The sequence below is a fragment of the Setaria italica genome, chromosome I, assembly GCF_000263155.2.
Source record: "Setaria italica strain Yugu1 chromosome I, Setaria_italica_v2.0, whole genome shotgun sequence".
In the NCBI taxonomy this organism is placed as follows: Eukaryota; Viridiplantae; Streptophyta; class Magnoliopsida; order Poales; family Poaceae; genus Setaria; species Setaria italica.
The window spans coordinates 16,631,498-16,653,863 of record NC_028450.1 but is presented as its reverse complement, the minus strand read 5'-3'; the positions used below and the strand labels follow the sequence as shown (position 1 = coordinate 16,653,863).

Genomic DNA, 22,366 nt, shown 5'->3' with positions numbered 1-22,366 from the left:
CCCCCTATTTGCAAAGCGTGAGCTGCCTACTTTCGTGCTGCCAGAAACGGCATCTGAGTCCTTGAGCTCACGGAATTCTGCCACGAGGACGGCTTCACCCTGCCTGCCATCAGGGCAGTGGCTGCACCAGCTTTTATATTCCTCCTCTTCAACGCCAGGTCCAATTTGCCCTTTGAGGCTGAGCTTGATGACTCCGGGAAGATGGAGGCAGCTTTGATTGCTGCTCTCTTGTCCTTTCTGCTCTTCTCAAATTTTGATGCAAACTTCACTGAAGCTGCGGTGGCAGCATCTTCTGCTGAGGGAGGCAAGAGCCTCACTCCGATGCCCATCTTTCTTGCCGACTTCTTCTCTTCTGTGACCCTCTTTTTTTGGCTCTACATAAACACAACAGGTGGATAAGAATCGTGGTGATTGCATGATTTACGGTGGAATAATTGATCAATTTATAAGAATTCATTGGATGACCCTAAGACGATCACGAAGTGCTCTGTTCAGCGCATAATCATCAGAGTGACGGCTGTCAGAGAGTCGTTGAAGGCGAACCAAAACTGGCTCAGCTTCTTTCTTCTTCCGAAGATCCTCTTCCTGGTGTTCAAGCCAATACATAGGATCCGCTAGCTTGTCTCGATCTGAGGAAAGATCCGTAACAAAACATCAGGAATTTGAAAATAAGGGATATTAATGAATAAACATAGTAAATCTTTACAGAGGTTGAACCTTCATCTGCAGGCAGCAGCAATGTCTCTGCATCCTCAACATCAAAATCTTCAGTCTTCTTCTGGGCCCCACTGATTATGACATATTCAGTATTCTTTGGGTCTGTTTGTATGACAATTTCATGCTTGCAACAGGGTGATTTCATGGTGAAGCTCCATATCTGACACATAACCAGTTGGTGAAACGATGTCAGAACAGCAGAGGGGTAAGTGATTTAGAAGAACATGCAACAGAAAAACTAGGATTTTCCCTAAAATAAACACCAAAATATGGAAAGCTCTAGGCATTAAGAATTTCTTAGATTTCAGATGGCAACAAATGAACACAGATGTTAACACATGTAAGTAGACCTTCTCCAGTTATATGACAGTTGCAACAGTTAAGATGGAATCCTTTCTACCACATACAATCCTTTTACAACACTACTATCTATACACACTTTACTAAACAGTTCTACATAAACCATATCATGAAATTAAAAGCTACAGCATACAACCTTTTTACCTCACCAGACTTCTTCAAATAAAATATATAAAGGCAAGAAGACAGATAAACAATAAAACAAAAAGGATCTCACTATTTGATACATCAAATGTCAACGGAGCCCACAAAGTAGCACTACATTTCAACACCAATAAGCAAAGGGGCTATTGCGTTCATACCCCTGTTTTGAGAGGAAATGGTGATTTTGTCCCTGTTTTTTCAACTTTGTGATTTTGCCCCTGTTTTTTCAAAACGAAGAGAGAGTTTGCCCCTGTTCCGTGAAAAGCACTTAACAGTGTTAAAATTGTTATGAGAAGACAAGTTTGCCCATACAAATTTGACCCTACTTTTCAGAGTCGACTTTACACCTGTTTTGACCAAAAAAATTGGTTCAAAAAGAATTGTCAACCAAACTCAATAAAATTTTCATAATTTTCAAAGCTGAGCAAAATTTAACAAACTTTACCCAAATATTGAACAAAGACTGTCAGCACTCAGCATAACACATTGAACGGAGAGCCAGCTAATTTTGTTGCTAGAGATCAATGCCAGCGAGTAGACTCACAAAGAACTGATAAAGAGCTCTCTGTTGACACATCTTTACTGACGAGCAGTGATGACCAGCCTCTTGCTCTCCACCGCCGATGCCAGCGCGCCCTCGAGGATGTGATGGGAGACAACGCGCTCGGCCTCGAGGAAGCCGAGACACGGGTTGTCCAACAAGTACAAGGCTGCACACAGGTGGCCGCCGATAGCGCACTGGAGCTGTGCACATTCCTGGCCAGACCCCGGGCGCTCCGGAGCATGCCCAAGCATGCCGGAGGAAGGAGTCGTTGCGACCGGGAAAGTCGTGGTTGGAGGGCATCGCTGCGCCGCGGACCACGACGAGCTAGGCTGCCTCCATGGCCGACGCGGCGAGCGCGAGGGCCGCGACGAAGCCTCGTTGGGCCACCACCTCGCGCCGATGTGGGGTCATCTCGCGCCTACGCCATGAGTGCCTCCCACCTGCGCGCACCGGGAGTGCCAGCCGCTTGCCGCCGCCGCCCGCCCCCTCCGGTCACAGGTTGGAGAGGAAATGAGTGTGAGAGGGATAAGGTTAGGGGTAGTTAGGTCTTTTCTCTTTGGTTTCAGAATTTTTATCATTTCTTTAATTTCTTTAAAGGGTTCTCAACTAACGGTGTTAAAAACAGGGGCAAATGGAGCCTTCATTCTCAAAAAGGAGGGGCAAAATCACAAAGTTCAAAAAGTGAGGGTAAAATCACAATTAGACTTCACAGTAGGGGCAAGATCACCAATCTCCCATAAGCAAAATAAATAGACATCTTAAACCAGAAAAGGATGCAGGTTGCACACCCACATAGGTTGCAGTTATCCATACAGTGCTTACTTTTAAATTGATGTGGAAAAGCGAATCTAATAGAATCTACAGTTTGTTGATGGATCAGATTAAAGTTAAGACAGATTATGTTCATCTGATATCCATTCAATGTTCTGTTATTTCAAAAACATATGGTATCTCTGTCTAAACCTTGTTTAGAGAAAAAAAAGGGATCTAGCAAAGAATTAAAATATCTAAAAGCAGTTCCACAAACTAAGATACGACACTCGATAGAATGTGAGACGGAGGTTAGAGCCTCAGAATAGCATGAATTCTGAGCCTATTAGGTACAAACTATTTAAAAGTAACAGTTATCCGTACCAATAAGTTCGCCATTTGTGATTTGTCAAGAACACAGTTTTGCAAATTTGTATGTTTCGTAATAGCAGTATTGAGTATTGAACACCAGTCACAGTATTTTGTTTAATGAAATTCTCTTGTGCTAATGATTTCTTATTAAAGACAAGTGACACTCAGGTTTGAACGTCAAGGGTTAATTCATTAATTTAAAGGGTTGAATCTTCAGCTTGATCAAGGTTGAAGGAAATTATCTCAAACAACAATACAATGAAGCATGTACCAAGGATAATGTGCTAATGATTTGTTTTTGCAACAATCAGGTACGAAGTTCAAGGGTTTTTCACATATTCGAAGGGTTGAACGGCTGGACCACTGTCAACTTGATCAAAGTTGAAGGGAAATATCTCAAACAACAATACAATGAGGCCTGTACCAAGGATAATATGGTTCTCATCTAATGACACTTATGAAAATGATTTGCAGTTGCATTTGACAAAATTAGTCATTGGTTTGGAATGAATGAACAACATTGAATTTTCATCAACAATAGTTATACTGGTTGCAATGATTAATGAACAGAGCCAGAATTAAATTGCCAGAAACGCTCTCATCAATGATCAACGGTTACCAGATGAGCAGATCTTATGCCCGACTTTATTAATTATTATAATTCAAAACTTACAGAGGCAAGCCGATAATAAAGCATATGGTGGCCCCATTTTGCTTAACAATGATTCAGGTAATGCCGAATCCTATATTCCTATTGCATGTAGAACACTCCAGTAAATATTATTTCTTATTTCAGTTTAAGAACTGCCAAACTTACATACTATAAAGCAAACTCAAGCTATGAGGCGCAATCACTGAGACATTTAAAAACACAGCTTAATTGGCAACCTCAACACCAATAGTAGAGTGCACATGCCTCGATTTTACCATCAGTTTGATGCTAATTCCATTTTCAAGAAATTATGCTTCTCCTTTAAAATTTACTAAACCATTATAAATAATTGTCTGTTTCACCTTGTGATGTACGCTTGACAGAAAATGATGATAGTCGAGCCAGAATGTGAGGTTAATTTCGAAGTGTGCTTCAGTTCGGTTCCTGGCTGAGGCTAAACCAATTTATTGGGGTCGATTGTGCTGCAGCTGCACAGCAAGCCGCTCGGCTGCAAAGTGCTGCAAGCCCAGCTGCAGATGCTTGACTTCTTGTTAGCTTGCTGCAGCTGCTATAGTTGCTGCTAGCTAGCTGCTGCAGCAAGCACTACCGAACAGGCCGGATAACTAAATGCTTAGGCTGATTAGGCATATATACGAAAGGAAATTTAGCACATCTATCATAATCTGCAAATCCAATCAATTAGAAAAAAAGATATGCGAAATCATATTAAGCTTTGTTACATGGATATTATTGAACAGCAACAACACATAGCAATGTAAGTAAAAGTTGTGCAGTAATCAGGCAAGTACCTTGGTAGAGTAATAATTTCCAACTTGTTTCTTCTCAGCATTAAACCTTACTCCCTTCGCTATCATGGAATTGCATCCACCACACCAAATGTTGAAAGGCATCTCAAATCTGAAAAATCAACCCGAGCACATTAAACCAATGGACAAAAAGAATTAAAGGTAGAATAAGTGTTTCGTAGAAGAATTATCTAACTATGCAAATTAGCTAAATGGAACAGTACAATGCAAGTGTTCATTTCATCTAAGAACTGCTTTTGATAATATATTACCATTCAAATAAACAATCTGTGCTGTTAAAATCAGAAATTCCACATCCAGGGGGGAAATGCAGACAGGCATCTGCTGAATGCAAACTTGATGCAGGAATCATGACTTCAAGCATGACTTTGATCAAATTAATATTTAAGCCAAGAAGTGAGAATTAAGTTCAGATGGCCAATTATCACTTGGTTTTTATACAATTCTTAACAAGAACATATTGCAATAAATGTGTTCAATTATTTAGCAGTACCCTGCCTTTCAGGCAAAGTCAATTTTACAAAATGCAATAAATGCAAGGCACAAGGGCATAACATTATGATCAATCTGCCAATCTGTTGTTGAAGGCAAACACATGGGTATATGCAGAGAGGTCTCAGGACCGGTGTGCATAATGTAGCTTCAAATCCACGTGTATGAACAAACACAAAAACAAAGAAATGTCTCACAAGAAACAAACCTTATAATCAGGATGCCCTGATCGAGCTTTCTCGCCCGCTCCCTGAGCGCATGCTGGCCATGAAATTTGTTCAATCCACCCTTATCAAGCATAAACAACAGGAACAGCAGCACGAATCAGCAGCAAAAACCCATGAAACCAAATGAAGAGACTACACAATGATTCACCAACGAAGAGACCAATACCTTCTTCGGGCTCCATTCTGGCGGGTAGTAGAAGTTATCAGCTCTCGCCGCAGCGAGTGACGACTGCAGGGAAACCAAAACAAATAAATCTGTCAAATAACCGAACCACCCGCGAATAATAAAACACCGTGTCCCCGCTCAACATGATTTTTCCGTCAAATTTAAGAAAATAAAATCGTGGGGATATATGGCGAGGGAGGCCCCGAGATTTGGGGGTGGGGAACGGGGGAATATAGTGAAGCCCCTAGGGTTAGATCTCCAACGTACCATGTTGCCTCTCACTGGAGGAAAGGGATGACGAGATCGGCAGAGACGGCGACTTTCTGGTCGCGGTGGCGGCGGCGGCTCCCGGCGGCGATTTGGGAGGGATTCCCTGATCGATTAGCTGCTGCGCGCGGTCCAGCTGTTGGGGCAGAAGACAGAGGAGCAGGATGTTGGGGCGTTCGAGCCGGATCGCGTTGGTGGATGGTGGTGGAGCCGTGGAGGACCGGTGCCGGTCCAACAGGTGTGGCCAGGACCAGCTGTTGGGAGGGCTTCCTGGGCGGCTTCTCGAGCGGCTTCAGGTGAAGGCCGTGGATGAGCCGGCGGCGGGAGGCCGGGGTCCAGGCGTAGCGGCGGGGGCGGGCCGGCGGGACCGCGGGAGGTGAGGGCGAGTAGGCGGCGGGAGGCCTGCGTGGCGGCGGGGAGGAAGAAGACGCGTGCGGGAGGAAGAAGAGAGAAATTTCAGAATTTGGGACCGAAGCCTTTCAAGATATGCGTTTCAATTCGCTCTATCCCAATTCTTCCAATCCAGGTGTTTTTCATCTATTTTTTCTATTTGTATTCTTTTCTCTTTTCTTTTGCTTCCCAGACCACGTGACATTCCTATTTTGCCCTTGGCCCATGACATCTTATCCTTTTACCGATTGAATCAGGCTCTACCAGACATTCCTCTCCCGTAGAGTCTCGCTCATCTCTCTCTCCTGTTCTTGCGCAACACAACACAAACAGATGCTGCTGGCGGCGGCGCAGCAGCAGGCCGCGGCGCAAGGCAAGCAGCGGTGCCTGCGCCGCAACGGCAACGGTGGCCCGGCCTCGCTTGACCCTAGCGGTGCTATCCCTTGGCTGCTTTTGCCCGAGGACGACGACGCCTGCGACATGGCGCGCTGAGGGGGTGTCTCGCGGGGAGGAGTTCGTTGGCCGCAGCGGCGGCAACAGCGAAAGCGCGCAAGAGAGAGACGAGCGAGAGAGATGAACGAGAAACGGCAGTTCACATTGGCTGCAAGGGGAAAAGAAAAGGAAATTCACATTGGCTGCAAGGGGGAAAAGAAAAGGAAAAACAAGTGAAAAGATGAATCTCTTGTTTAGTTCACCCCAACTCCTAACTTTGGCACTATGTAAAAAAAGATTCCTCATCACATCAAACTTGCGGTACATGCATGGAGTACTAAATGTAGACGAAATTAAAAACTAATTGCACAGTTTTGTTGTACTTTGCGAGACGAATCTTTTGAGCCTAATTAGTCAATGTTTGGACAATAATTCACAAATACAAACGAAACGCTACAGTGTGCTGTAACAGTAATTTGGCACCTCCAAAACTTTGGCAACTAAATAAGACCGAAAATGGGTGGAAAACACCTGAATTGGAAGAATTTGCTTGCTGGTTGTCAAATTTTGGAAGTCACACGAATTGGATCCTAAATGTTGAAAGGCTTGCGGATTGGATCCCAGATTCTGAAATTTCTCAAAAGAAAACCACGTGCCGCGTGCGGGAGAGAAAAGAAGTCAAAATTGGCTTGCGGGAGAGAAAAGAAGTCAAAATTGGCTGGCGGACACAGTTTAAAACGTGGCTTTTGCCACAAGCCACTAAAAATTGTGTCTTTGCCAAAAAAAACAATACTACAATTCAGTGCTATGCTGCTGGACACATGACTCATGTAATATTATTTCTTACTCAAATGGGTCATAAAATGCTCACTGCCTCATCGACACGATGTTGTACACCGTCGCTCCGGCTCCCTTCGCAATACTGCCGCCCGTCATCTGCTCCACCGCGTCCAGTTGCTTCGCACTCTGCAGCTGTCCGCGCGTGCCCAGGTGCTTCCTGCTCGCTGCTTGCCGACTCCTACACCCACTCCTCAACCCCACCGCGCTGGACGACACACCATCGGAGGCTTCGCTGTGACCACCTCAAGCAGGCTCCGCATGGGGCCAGGAGCGAGAGCCTCGAGCGGGCACCGCCGCCGGAATCGGGAGACGCGCACCTCCAGAGGCCCTTCCCGTGACGGCCCCTTCCGACAATGAAAACTCCTGGCACGCCGCGCGCTACTCCCGCTGGCCAGGCCACGACGTCCCGCTCGTGCCGCCCAATCTGCGCCCTGTCAACTAGAGGTGGACCTGCCAAGGCGCCACCCGAGGTCTTGTCGCCCAATCCCGACGTTTCGCCGCCGCAACTACCGAAGGTGGACTTGCCACCTTTCAACTGTGTCCCTAGCCAATTTTGCTAGAAAATAATGAGAGAGATAAAAGAAGGAAGGAAAATAAATGGAAAAAAAGGAAAAAGAAAAAGGAAGGGTATTCTAGGTATTTCACTTATCTACCATTTTAAATTACATGGAAGAGCCCTTTGGCAAAATATTTTTTAATTAGATAGTCGAGCTAAAAAATTTGCTCACCAGAGAAGTAAGAACCGACGTTTCAACTGCCAAACGAGTTATTATTTGATGAGAGAATTCCTATTTGACACTGGAATAATGACCTATTACTTTATCGTAGTCCATTCCGTTAGCTAACGGCGCCCGTTGAAAAAACCCTTTTCCCCTCTTCATCAGCAAGACGCGCACATGTAGCGCATGTGACTGGGCGCTCGCTGGGCGCATGCAGATTGGCTGCCTGGCTGCCGTTTTATTTTCTTCATCATTTTTGTACAGCATTTTCTCCCTGGCTGCCGTTTATCATCAATTTTTTCAATATTTGTACAACATTTTTTATAACATTTCTACAGGATTTTTTTCAACAGATACACAAGCATTTTTTATAACAAACCTGCAACATATAGCTCACAGATACACAAGGAAATGTTAAAAATGAATTGGGTACACAAAGTTGCCAACATATACAAGGTTCAAACATGATCCTAACATCATAGGAATGAGACAACAGATTTGCAAGTTCGCACGTACATAGATAAAAAGGTTCAAACTTGAGGATCACAAAGGTTCAAACATGCAAGTTCACAAAAGGAGATACATGCAAGTTCCAAATTCACAGATGCATGAGGATCACAAGCTGAGCCTTCTTTTACTCCTTGTGCTCATTGCAGGGCTAGCAGGATCCACCCTTTTGCTTCTTGTGCCCATTGCAGGGCTGTCAAGTGGCAGCATTGTTGAAATACGAGATAGGCTACGCTAGCGCAAATCAAAATTTTCTACCGCGTATAACCAGGAAGAACTGCCGTATAAGGATCACGGGATTACCACTCGACGCACTACTGGTGCGGAAGATGTAGATATGCGTCGGTGCAGTGAAGACGATCACGTAGTCGTACGTAGTCGATCAATGTAGTCGTACGTAGTCGATCACGTCCAGCAGCTCCTCAGCAGCTCGTCCACGTGCACAGCAAGATCGCCTCCGGTGCCGCGGCTCGTCGGCGGCTCGTCCAAGTGCTGCAGGCGCAACACCTCCAAGGTATCCACACGTGCAGGGAGGAAGCGTCGCAAGCCGGATTGCTAGATCCGCGAGTTGCAACAAGTGAGGGCGTGGGAGGCGCGGCAAGTGTGTTCAGCCAAAAGGTGTAAAACCCTAGGGCGCCCCCACCCCTCTATTTATAGGGGTTCCTGATGGGCCTCTGGATCCGAGGCCCATTAGTACTCCTAAACCTAATCCAACTCGGATCAGATCCGAATTGGGCTTCCAGCCCCTTAAGTGTGTGACCCTATGGGTTCGGATACGTATAGACATGGCCCGAGTACTCCTACTCGGCCCAATAGTCGGTAGCGGCCTCTAGCAAGACGTGCCAACTCCTATACGCATACGAAGATCATATCAGACGAACCATCACAACATAATATACATGCTATTCCCTTTGCCTCACGATATTTGGTCTAGCTTCAAGCCGACCGCTCTTTCTCGATCCTGTGATTCGGAATCCCTTTGTAGGTTAACTCTTACCCGTACGTAGCATGGCCATGCATTTTCTGATCCGATCACTCGAGGGGCCCAGAGATATCACTCTCAATCAGAGAGGGGCAAATCCCATCTTGATTGACCATGTCTCATAGCATGCTTCTTGACAAACCCGAAAGCTACCTTTATAACTACCCTGTTACGGCGTAGCGTTTGATAGCCCCTAAGTAGGTCAATCCACATCTAGAATACATGCGACAATCTCAGGTCTAAGGACAAAGCGTATATGTTGTTTAAAGAGAGAACTACTTCTCGTGTTGGGTCAGTCCTAACACATGTCTCCACATGTGTCCACATTATTAGTTCAACATCTTCATGTCCATGACTTGTGAAACATAGTCATCAACTAATACATGTGCTAGTCTAATATTCATGTGTGTCCTCACATGAACTCCGACTAGGGACAACTTTAGAATAACCATACAAGTAAAGAGTTTCACATACAATTCACATAATTGCAAATCAATTCAAGTAGCCTTTAATGGATATTCAATGAACACAATATACAAATCATGGATACAAATGGAATATCATCATCTCTATGATTGCCTCTAGGGCATACCTCCAACAAGCATAGGAATGGTGGTTTTCTTTTTAGTAGGCTCCTTTTCCTTTTTGCTCTTTGCCTTGACTGGAGCAGCAGTAGGCGTAGGTTCATTTGAATCTGATATTAACTTGTGTATGGCAGAACTAGATTTGAACAAGAGACAACAAAATAGCAGTAGATCTGATATTGAGCAATTGTACAACAGTAGCAACAAAATAGCAGTAGCAACAAAATAAAAGTAGCTACAGAATAGCAATAGCAGTATGACCTTTTTTTCAGTTCTATGTATTACCTTTTTGATACTCCAGAACTAGATTTGCCCTTATTTGCTTTTTTCTTAGATGTCATCTCCTCTCTTTTTGATGTTCTAATACTAGAAATAAGTTGGTTATCCTTACTCTTCGTACTTGTCTCCAAATTTTGGCTAACATGGCAAAAGTAAAGTGCTTCAAAACTTGCAGGTTATTATGGAAAAAAGTGACAAAATCAAGAGCTAACCTTGGTGGAAAAGACATAGAAGTAGTTGGTGCTTCATTGTTCAAAGGCATAATAGATGACTCTGCTGTTTTGGTTTTCTTTGCCTTCTTCTTAGGTGACCCTCTACATGATAAAGAAGAAAGTAGTTAGAATCTATATTATGCTAAAAGGAAAATATAATGAACAATAAAGTAGTTAGCATGTATAGTACCTCACAGCCATCATAGCAGCAATATCCTCTAAATTACCTTTCTTGCAGTTGTGCCAATGATGCCCATAGACTGTACAAATAGGGCACTAGTGCTGGGCTTTTTTCCTCTTATTCTCACTACAGTCTTTGTACCTCTCAGTTTTTGGCCTAACAAGAGTTGCTTTCAATAGAGGTGGATGTATGAAAAATCCATGTGCAGATTTAGGCCACTGGCGTTTGTCAATCATAGCAGGGATTAAGTGCTGATATGCTGCTCTAAATTTGTCAATAGAGTAATACATGTCTACATACTTCTCTAGAGGAGCATTGTGAAGTGAGGTGATAAATGCTAAGGAATGCTAGAAACTTGCCACTGTCTACATGAACATGTCTTATCTTGCAAGTTGACAACAAACCATGTCTTATCTTACAAGTTGACAACAAACCTAAAGCCAGTACCCCAATGTTGTAACATCAACAACTTCTTCTGAGCATTCAAGCACCTCCAACTTTAATTCTCTACTCATTTCATTCAGCTTATTAATTATGTGCGGCAGAATCAAGCCATCTAACTTCATTGCTATTTTTTTCCTTTGGTTCCACTTGATCATAAGCATTTGCCTTAATTTATCCATTAAGTCATACAAGTTCAAGTACTTGTGGTGCTTAATCCAATTGTTGAAGCATTTAGCCAAGTTGTTGGTTACATAATCAACCTTGGAAATGGTTGAGAACCGACTCCTTGTCCACAACCTAGTGTGCCACTTCCTGAGGTAATTAGTAGCACTTGGCTTTGCTGGCTCCATTGCAGCCTAATGTTTCTCAAACAAATATGGGTTCTATGAGTATGTTGCTGCTCAAAGGTGGTCATCAAAAATCTTGCCATGAAACTTTTTCATAAAATTGGACACCAAGTGAAACATGCATTCCCTATGTTCTACCTCTGGGAACACATCACCTACCCCTGACATCACTGCTTGGCTAGTATCAGTGCATATGGTTAAACCCCTTAGTGATCCTATGGCCTCTCTAACTCTCTCCATGAACCATTTCTAATTATCATTTATTTTAGAATAAAAAACTCCAAAGCAAACAGGAAATAACCAATTGTGTCCATCAACAGCTGAAGCACTAGCTAACTGCCCCTTAAACTTGCCTGTCAGGAAAGTGCTATCTATTGCTAAGTATGGCCTACAACCACTTATGAACCCATCAATGCATGGTTTCAAGGCACATAAAAAACTTTTAAATCTGATCTTCCCATTTATTGTGTGATGATCTATCACTACTAGGCTACCAAGGCAAGTGCTCTCAACTTGTGCCTTAAACTTATACAAATTGTCGAAGTTGTTGTCCCAGTCACCATAAATCTGTCTCAATGCTAGCTCTTTACCCATCCACACCCTCTTGTAGTGGACACTCACCTTGTAGTGTTCTTTCAGCTTCTTTTTCAACACCATTGCAGTAAGTGATCCATCCTCAATGAGCTTGTCCTTAACTTTAGCACACACCCAATGCTTTGTGGCATTCTTAACCTTCTTCTTCCTCCTTGTACTATAGCATTGATGAGCAAAAGGGTTCTTCTTCACCTGCATCAGTATTTAGCTACACCAACATAACAAAATAAATATTTAGGAAAAAAACAGAAATTATTTATGTTGAATAATTACCACTACAGTGCACATATCATCTGTTGCAGAAGCATATAGTCTCCATGGGCAATTATCTTCCTCCCACCTTGAACAATAAGCCATAAACCTATATGGTGCACTCTTCTCTATGTTAAACTCAAATTCATGTTTGATTGCATGCTGAGATAATACAATCTTAAACTCTGCCATGCTAGGATATGTTGAGCCAACTACCATTGGAGGGTCTTCTTTGTTATATTCCCTATTTGGAATATGTTCTGCCTCATGTCCTACAAATCTTGGTCATCTTCTAATTTAGTCTCTGACTCAATCTCCAATTCATCCTCATCCTCATCCTTATCCTCACTCTCATCCTCACTATTATCCTTTTCTTTGTCCTGATCCTTATGCAAAATCATAGCCATATTTGTAGCTTCACAATGTGTCTTCTCCAAGTACATGACCTCTTCATCAACACCTACATGCTCGTTCTTTAGTACTGGGTTGCAAAGGTACCTATCCTCATCTTCTGCAAAGTTCTTGGCAGCAACCTGCATTTGCACATCACTATGCCACTCTTTGATGGGCTCAAATGATTCAGAGGGATCACAGTAAAAAATGAACATGTCGACAACCTTTGTCTTTGAATTTTTCTTAAACATAGACAACAAATCTTGGTCAGAATGAACTTCAGGGAATTCTTTCATATCATGGTCATAGTACTGAAGATGAGCAACTTCCAGATAACCTGGCGAGTACTTCTCTACAATCTCTTCAAGTAAATCCTTATAGTTTACCAAATCTGAATCAATAGTCATATCAAAACATAAACATCCAAAATCCTTTCTAACTCTCTTTTTGTTGCCAAACAGTCTAATTTCTAGCAAATATGTTGAATTTGGATCCATCCTACAAATGAAATGAACAACCTAAGGAATCAACACTGCTACTTGCACATCACTTTTGCATTGCTTAGATGAATCGAAGGCATGAAGCACTCACCCTTCAAGGAGCCAGTCTGGCACTATGCCAGCAGCATCAGACCGGCCTCCATGGCCCCCCGAAGCCTGCTCGAGCGTGCTCCCTGCCGACATCGCTACCCACCGTCGCCGCCCACCCGGCGGGGCTCACCGCCGCCGCCTTCGCACCCCGCCCGACGAGGCTGCCGACCGGATCCTGTAACACCCGTAAAAATTCACCAACCAAAATCACTCCCTAAAAATCATTTTCAAAATCTTTCACCGTTTGAGCACTCAAAAAATCCCATCTTCCCGGCGATTCCACTGTCCTAGAACCAAAGCCGACCACCCTCCATTTTCTCCTTTTTCCCTCTCCGCACGTCACGCCACGTGCATGATGGAAGACCGCCGCGTGTGCCCGCAACCGTTCCCGCAATCACCACCGTCTCTCTCTTTTCCTTCTCTTTTTTGCTTCCCTTTTTTTCCTTTCCTTTTCCTCCTTTTCTTTTTCCTCCTCTCTTCCTTTCTCTTTTTCCTCTCTTCTTCCTCTGTCGCACGCCAATGCCTCTCCTGCCGCACGCCGACCCCACCTGTGCCCGCGCATGCCACCTCCTGCGCACCTGCCTCCTGCGCCTGGCGCCTGCCTCCTGCCTCCTGCGCCTGGCGCCTGCTCCCTAGGCCCACCAACACGCGCGCCCACCCTAGCGCTAGCGCGCCACTGCGTGTCCCCCCACCCGCTCTTGTGGCTCAGCGCCTGGCCCCACGTTGCACCCACCCTGGCTCCGCTCCATGCCAGCACCTCGCCTTGGCCCCGCTCGCCCCTGGCCCCATGCCGCGTTGTGCCTTTGCCCCACGCCCACCCGCCAACGCCACTGGCTACGTGATGCCGCGCCCGCCCCGCACGCTGATGTCGCGCCCCGGCCCCCGCAACCCCGCGCCACGTCTCGGCTCGCACGCTCGCCTCCCACGCGATGTCGCATCCCCTAGTCACCGCGTCCGCCAAGCGCACACTCCTTCGCACCGCACGATGCCGCTCGCCACCTGCGCCCACGCCGATGCACACCCGCACACCGCGATGCCGCCCCTCTGGCTGTAGTCACTGGGCCCGCCGCCGCGCCGTGACAACACCCCGACCACACCATCCACGCGCATCGCCGCTCAAGCCCACCACCGCGCCCCTGTTCACCTCGCCGCACGACCTGGCCCCGCCACGCCGCGCACGTGGAGCTCCACCTCACCACGCCACCGTCCTATGCTCCTCTTGTGCCCGAGCATCCCGACCGCCATTAACTTTGTCGTTCCTATGTGACGCCCATCAGCAGCCCCCTCCCCTCGCCTCTAGCCTATAAAAGAGCCTCCGCTCCGCTCTCTACTCTACCACCGAGCTTCCCGACCAACTCCCCCACGTTCCCGTGCTTCCAGTGCCGCTCCCGCCGTCTCCTGCTCGCCGCCGCAGAGCCACCCCCTCGAGCCGCCCCAGCTTGAGGTAAAGAAAGGAATGGAACCCCCTCGGCCACCTCTCCATTTTCCCCCTCTTCCCGGCTATCGCTGTGCCCTGGCGCCGTCTCTCCCCAATCAGCCATCTCTTTCTGTTTCTTCCCGTGATGTTTCTATCTCGAGGAAGAAGAAAGGGTGGTTTTACATTTTTTGCCCATCTGCTTATTCCTTTTTGCATCCAGACCCTCCCACCTCTCTCTTTCCCTCTTTCATTAGAAGCCCTTCCACTTCCGAAAGTAATCACAAAGAGGTCCTTGACTCTTTTCGAAACAGCCCCTAAACGCCTTCTCATCGACATTTTATGCGCCAAATCCTCTCCAATGAATCCCAAATCTGACCACATCATTCTCAAATATATTTGTACTGAGTCATCTACAAAATCTCTGAAAATACTCCTCCTTTCCTATTTTTAGTTCACTCCCCCTCTTCAAGCTCAACGGGTAAAACTTTATTTACTTTTATTTATTGTGTGCTTGCTTGTGTGTGCCGTAGATCGCGCAGTGACCGCGGGGGAGCCCAAAGAGGAACTTGAAGCCCAGTGCCACGAGCCGGAGTCCAAAGACCCGTACCGCGAGCAGGAACTCCCAGAAGGCTTTGAGGATGGCAAGTCAAATGTCACCCTTTGATGCATATTTATCCCAATTTTTCAAACACAACCTATTGGCCTATTTTATAAAATTGCATATTGTTTTACTGCTGAAACACGGTTGGATAGTCACCCCTTGATTGTTATGATTATTCCTGGATTGTCCTATAATTATCTTTAAATATGATTTGCTCTATTTGGATGATAATTACTGCTAGAATTCTTAGGACCTTGTTACTCAATTCAATCATGACTACAATGTGTTTTGTTAAAGAATTTATGTGTGAGTGTTTTTAAAAGGGAAAATGGGTTTTTGGAAATAAAGGAAAGAAATACTTAGATGAGATGGATGGGTGTTTCTTGTGTGAAATGCCAATAAGTTGGGCTCGTACCTTTGTTGTTGAGCAAGGTTGGGAGATATCCATCTTGTCATAATTAAGGACCGAGTTGATGTGTTATCTTGACTAACCCAACCATCGTGCAACCACTCAACCATTGTATGCGGCAACGGCTTAGCATAAATCCCACTAGCTAGTCTGTTAGTCGTTAAGAGAGCTGGTGGGCAATGGGAGACCTTGGAGAAGGAGTAAGAGCTGTGTGACTTAGGTCCTAGTTAAGACCTCGTTGGTAGGTCATTAACCCCTTGGTTGTTTCCGTGTTGGCTAGTCAGTCTTAGCTAAGGTGAGTATGGCTTTGATAGGATTTGCACCGACACCAAGGTGATCATGCTGTGGTACCCTACTTGTGGGTAAAGTGTACACCTTTGCAGAGTTAAAACCTATTTGAATAGCTGTGTCCACGGTATTGGACGAGTTACGACTTGGTCGCATAACTAGCTTTTGGAAGATGGATGATTTTTATGGCGTGTGTTGGATTTTGGAAGTGTCCGGCAGTTGTGCCATGAGCTACTGCGGACGGGGAGTCTGGTACCATTAAAACTTGGATTATTTATGTAGGATCAACCCACTTAATGATTCGGTTACTAAAGAAATGCTTTGCGAAAACTCTTTTGAAAATAGATCCTTGCATGTATTGAAAATCTAGCTTTATTGTAAATAAACTTTAGCCTTATCATTGATATATCCTGTGGATGGGGTTGGACTTATTGAGTACTTTTTTACTCACCCTTGTTTTGTTGCTTCAGAGTAAGATTCAGAGTACACCAGCAGAGAGTACGAGGACCGTGGAACCCTTCGGTGTGAGATGACTATCTACGTCGGCAGGAGTAGCTGCTACCCCAACATTCAGCTATGGAATGTGACTGCAACTGGTTTTCGACGCGAGGACACTTACCAAGTGGTAGCCCGAAAGGCTCTGCATTTCCTGTGCTAAATTTATGAGAAGCACATCGGCCGTACCCAAATGAGATTTTACCCACTTGTCAAGAAGAATCGCCCGGTCTGGTTGGCCCGGGTGAGGACATTGGAAGGATGTGGACAGCGCGAGGATGACCCCACCATGCTCCACATGGCTGCCTATCTTCTTACCCTGGACAAGCTCTATGACAAGCAAGCCACAAAGCTGAAGCAGCAGATTCGTAGAGCTGAGGATGCAGAAGTTATGGTGAGGAGACTCCAGGTGAAGCTGGCAGCAGCCGAGGCACGAGCTGCGGCTGCCCAAAGCAATGAGGCTGCCGCCATTGAGGCCCTCAAGGAGGCCGAGGATCGGCACTCCTAAGAATTAAAGGATGCCCATCTCGTGAATCGTGCAAGGAGGAGGATGTTGGCTATTGAGGATGAGGAGGCCCCGATCTTGGATGGGATTCCCATCACCCAAAGATCCGGCAAGCGGAAGAACCCTAATGCTCCGCCAGCACCACCACCTACAGAGACTTCGAGAAGAGGCTCTGAAGTCATTAGGCCACCCTCAGTGGAGGATGATGTGCTGTCACTCCTCATTCCGCCAGAGGACCACTCCATTCAGGATGAAGACTCGCCCCACGAGTAGGGTGCCCAGCCCAGAGTGTACCCCAAGCAATGAAGCCATCCAGAGTTTAGAGTTGTACCCCTAGTTGTGTTGTTGTACCAGTTGTGTAGTGCGTGTTTTGGCCCTACCCCAAGTGTTGTAACCACCCCGGCAGAAATAAAATCGTTTGTGCTTGTTGTTTGTTAGTCTATGTGCTTGTCGACAGGAGGTGGATTCTATCTTTTCAAAAATACGAATTAATTAACTTAAACATCACTTTAAATCCAAATTCAAGTCTCATGAAATTTCGCTCAATCTGCAGATGCCTCCCAAGTGACCAGGACCTCTCCAAGTCAGGCCCATGGCCACCCCCAGTGCAGAAAGATAGCTAGAAGGGCAAGGACCACCCGCTGCAGTGCACCATGAGGAGCAGGAAGTGAGGCAGCCTGAAGGTAGAGGAGAAAGCCAAGTGGGAGCACAACCACCATCACCTCCGCCCGTTATGGATCTGGTGCATGTGATGAACAACTAGACTCTTCTGCTAGAAGCCTTGGCCAATGCTATCACCTGCCAGAGGCCCCGCGGGCAAGGCATGAATGAGAAGTTAACAGACTTCCTTCGGACCAAGCCACCCACTTTTGGTGGATCCGTCAATTGGATGTAGATGACTAGCTGCGAGTTATTCAGAGGAAGCTAGAGCCGTTTGGATGTGAGGGTAGGGATAAGATCCTCTTGGCTGTCCATTAGCTCACTAGGACTACTCTAGCCTAGTGGGAGAACTACTAAGCCACCCAGGATGCCTCCACTATCACCAGGAATGAGTTTGTGATGGTGTTCCACCGCTATCACATTCCAGTGGCCACCATGAAGTGCAAGGCAGATGAGTTCCGTGAACTACGCCAAGGCAACAAGTCTGTGGAGAAGTATACCTATCAGTTCATGGAGCTAGCCCATTATGCTCCGGAAGAAGTAGACAATGACGAGAAGAAGCAAGATATATTCAAGAAGGGCATGAATGCAGAACTGAGGACCCTACTTACTCCTCAGATCTAATCCGACTTCAATACCTTGATGAGCATGGCTATCCTGACTGAGAGGGTCAAAGCAGATGAGCGGAGGGACAACAAGCGTCGGTTCCTAGAAAGCAAGGCCCACCAGCAGGACCGATTTTAGAAGCCGAGGAGCTTCAGCCATCCAGTACCCAGGTCTCAGGCTCCTATGTAGTACCGAACCCGTCCCAAGCATCCGGTTCTCACAAATCCAATGCCCTATTGAGAGGCTAGAACCCTATCAAGGCCCCATAAAATAGTGCCAACCAAGTCACCGGCAACAGCATGACATGCTTTAACTGCCGTGAGATAGGGCATTTCATCACCAACTATCCATATGCCAACAAGCCAGCAGCATCGGCCTTCTCCAACTCTGTAAATAGACTAAGGTCAGCATTGTCAGGAGCCAACTGTGTCCTAGTCCGTAGCTACAACAACCCTAGCAGCAACAACATCCAGCAGACGATGCCGCCCTAGCAGTCATTTGGACAAGCCTGTGTCAACCACATCAGTGCACAAGAGGCTCGAGAAGCTCAGAGCATGGTACTCAGTGAGTTTCTAGTCAGCTTAGTCTTGGCAACAATACTTTTGATTCTGGAGCATCACATTCTTTTATATCATCAAGCTTTGTGGACAAGCACAACATACCTACAGTACTACTAAAGTTACCCCTATTGATCAGAACGCTTGGAGCTGACATCAGTGTCAACTAGGTTGTTCCCGAGTAAGAATCAATTTAAGTGGGGTAGAGTTCTTAGCAGACTTAGTAGTACTTAAGTCTAAGGGGATATATGTGATCCTTGGAATGGATTGGTTAAGCCTACATGATGGTCACATAGGGTGTGCTGATAAGATAGTACTCCTAACCAATCAGGACGGTGTGCAAGTAACTTGTCACACTCGGGAAAATGGACCAGACCTGATGGTTTTTAGCATGGAAGCTAAGGCCATAGAGGAAGTCCTGGTAGTAGGTGAATACCCTGATGTCTTTCCTGAAGAACTACCTGGAATGCCCCTAAACAGGGATATAGAGTTCGTAATTGACCTTATTCCTGGAACCCCCCAATAGCCAAGAGACCCTATAGGATGGCGGCATCTGACTTGGCAGAGCTGAAGAAACAGTTGGGGGAATTGCAGCAGAGTGGTTTTATCAGGCCTAGCTCATCCCCATGGGGAGCTCCAGTTCTCTTTGTCAAGAAAAAGGATGGAAGCATGAGGATGTGTGTAGATTATCGTGCACTGAACGAGGTCACCATTAAGAATAAATATCCTCTTCTTAGAATAGATGATCTCTTTGATCAACTGAAAGGAGCCAAGTATTTCTCCAAGATTGATCTAAGGTTGGGATGTCATCAGCTCAAGATTAAGGAGAGTGACATCCCGAAGGCGACCTTTGTCACCCGTTATGGTCAATTTGAGTTCACTATGATGTCTTTTGGACTAATCAATGCACCTGCTTACTTCATGAATCTCATGAACAAGGTGTTTATGGATGAGTTAGATAAGTTTGTCGTAGTCTTTATTAATGACATCTACGAGTGGTGCTAGAAAAACTAAGAGCGCACAGACTCTATGCCAAATTCAGCAAATATGAATTTTGGCTTGAGAAAGTGGCATTCCTCAGTCATATTTTGACCACAGAAGGAGTAGTGGTTGACCCCGAGAAAGTTGAGGCTATTTCCAACTGGCAGCAACCGACCAATGTTAGTGAAATCAGAAGCTTTCTTGGTTTGGCTGGGTATTATCGGAGATTTATTGAAGGATTTTCCAAGATAGCCTGGCTTATGACGTAACTGCTCAGGAAGGATAAGAAATTCACCTAGACAGAGTCATGTGAGAGAAGTTTCCAAAAACTAAAGAAAATATTGATGACCACCCTAGTGTTAACCCTGCTGGATATTCAGCGGGACTTCATCATTTATTGTGATGCATCCCGACAAGGATTAGGATGTGTCCTTATGCACGATGGGAAAGTAGTGGCATATGCTTTCCGCCAGCTTAAGCCTCATGAGCAAAATTACCCTACCCATGATTTGGATTATGCAGCCGTAGTGCATGCCCTTAAGATTTGGAGGCATTATCTGATTGGGAATAAGTTTGAGATCTACACTGACCACAAGAGTTTGAAGTATATCTTGACCCAACCAGATTTGAACTTGAGGCAGAGAAGGTGGCTAGAATTGGTTAAGGATTATAATTTGGAAATCCACTACCACCCCGGCAAAGCTAATGTGGTAGCTGATGCCTTAAGCAGAACATCTTATGGGTAGCTCAGATCCAAGGATACCCGACTGCAAGAAGAAATGGCACGGTTAAATGTGCACATTGTTCCTCAGAATCCCAACCGCAAGCTAAGTGTTCAGCCCACTTTGGAGGATAAAATCAGAGAAGCCTATGGTTCAGATCAAGATTTAATGAAGATCCGCAAGCAAACTGGAGAGAATAAGGCCCTAGATTTCAGAGTGGATGACAAAGGAACATTGTGGTACAAAAATAGAATTTGCGTCCCTAAGGAAGAGAATTTTTTGTAGATCATTATGGATGAAGCCCTTAACTTGGCATACTCCATCCACCCAGGAGCCACCAAAATGTATATGGACTTAAAGTAGAAGTACTGGTGGAATGGGATGAAGGTGGACATTGCCCAGTTTGTCGCCCATTATGATACTTGCCAAAGGGTCAAGGCTGAGCATTAGAAGCCAGTAGGTTTATTGCAACCACTACCCATCCCAGTTTGGAAATGGGATGAGGTTGGTATGGATTTTGTGGTTGGTTTACCCAAGACTCGGAAAGGGAATGACTCCATATGAGTAATAGTGGACCAACTCACTAAGGTTGCTCACTACTTACTTGTACGAACCACTTATGGTGGAGAAAGACTAGCTCAGCTCTATGTGGACAACATAGTAATGCTGCATGGTGTGCCTAGCAGAATTATTTCGGATAGAGGAACCCAATTTACCTCTAGGTTGTGGAGAAGTCTACATAAAGCCATGGGCACTAAGTTGGATTTTAGCTCGGCTTATCACCCACAGATTGATGGCCAAACAGAGAGGGTAAATCAAATTATGGAGGATATGTTGAGAGCCTATGTCCATACCTATGGCAAGGACTGAGAAAAGAGTTTACCCTATGCCGAGTTCTCATACAACAATAGTTATCAAGCTAGTTTAGGCATGTCGCCATTTGAGGCTCTCTACGGAAGAAAGTGCAGAACCTCTTTGATGTGGTCAGAAGTGTGAGAACGTCCTCTAGTTGGACCTGTCTTTACAAAGGAGGCGGAAGACCGAGTGGCCAAAATCAGATAGAAGCTGAAGGTAGCACACTCAAGACAGAAAAGCTACTCAGACAAGAAGAGACGAGAGTTGGTTTCAATGAAGGAGACTTCGTCTACCTCAAGGTCTCACCGATTTGAGGGACATGAAGGTTTTAGGTTCGAGGAAAGTTAGCCCCTCGGTATATTGGACCGTACCAGGTGCTAAAAAGAGTTGGAGCTGTAGCATACCATGTCCAACTACCCGAAGAAATGTCAGATATACACCCGGTGTTCCATGTCTCCCAACTAAGGAAATGCTTGAGAGTGCCTAAAAAGCAAGTACCAGTGGAAATAATAGATTTGCAAAAGGATCTCCGGTATCAACAAGTACCTGTCAAGATCCTAGACACCATCACCAGAAGGAAAAGGAATTTAGTGGTGCAGATTTGTAGAGTTCAATGGAGTAGGCATGGCGAAAAAGAAGCTACTTGGGAATGCGAAGATGCATTGAAGAAGGAATTTCCCCACCTTTTCAGGATTCAGCCAAATCTCGAGAATTAGATTCAATTTTAGTGGGGTAGGTTTGTAATGCCCGTAAAAATTCACCAACCAAAATCACTTGCTAGAAATCATTTTCAAAATCTTTCACCGTTTGAGCACTCAAAAATCCCATCTTCCCGGCGATTCCACCGTCCCGGCACCAAAGCCGATCACCCTCCATTTTCTCATTTTTCACTCTCTACGCATCACACCACGTGCCGGACAGAAGACCGCCGTGTGTGCCCGTGATCGTTCCCACAATCACCGCCGTCTCTCTCTTTTCCTTCTCATTTTCCTTCCCTTTTTTGTTC

At 45.5% G+C, this 22,366-nt stretch overlaps 1 protein-coding gene across 2 annotated transcripts in view; it reads right to left on the bottom strand.

Moving 5' to 3' along the window:
* The window catches only part of LOC101765047 (coiled-coil domain-containing protein 130), a 6,510-nt gene extending 476 nt beyond the window's left edge, over nucleotides 1-6,034 (bottom strand). Inside the window, exons 1-7 of one of the 2 annotated variants that reach the window (XM_004952318.4) lie at nucleotides 5,519-6,034; nucleotides 5,252-5,314; nucleotides 5,067-5,146; nucleotides 4,349-4,457; nucleotides 718-877; nucleotides 466-629; nucleotides 7-374 (exon numbers count right to left, since the gene is read on the bottom strand). In XM_004952318.4, the coding sequence (XP_004952375.1) occupies nucleotides 27-374; nucleotides 466-629; nucleotides 718-877; nucleotides 4,349-4,457; nucleotides 5,067-5,146; nucleotides 5,252-5,314; nucleotides 5,519-5,521 (927 nt within the window). In that variant the 5' untranslated portion in view covers nucleotides 5,522-6,034 and the 3' untranslated portion in view covers nucleotides 7-26. Of the gene's footprint in view, nucleotides 1-6; nucleotides 375-465; nucleotides 630-717; nucleotides 878-1,765; nucleotides 4,322-4,348; nucleotides 4,458-5,066; nucleotides 5,147-5,251; nucleotides 5,315-5,518 lie in introns of those variants that run through there. The other variant, XM_004952317.3, reaches the window with a different exon arrangement.
* Between the last annotated feature and the right edge of the window lie 16,332 nt (nucleotides 6,035-22,366).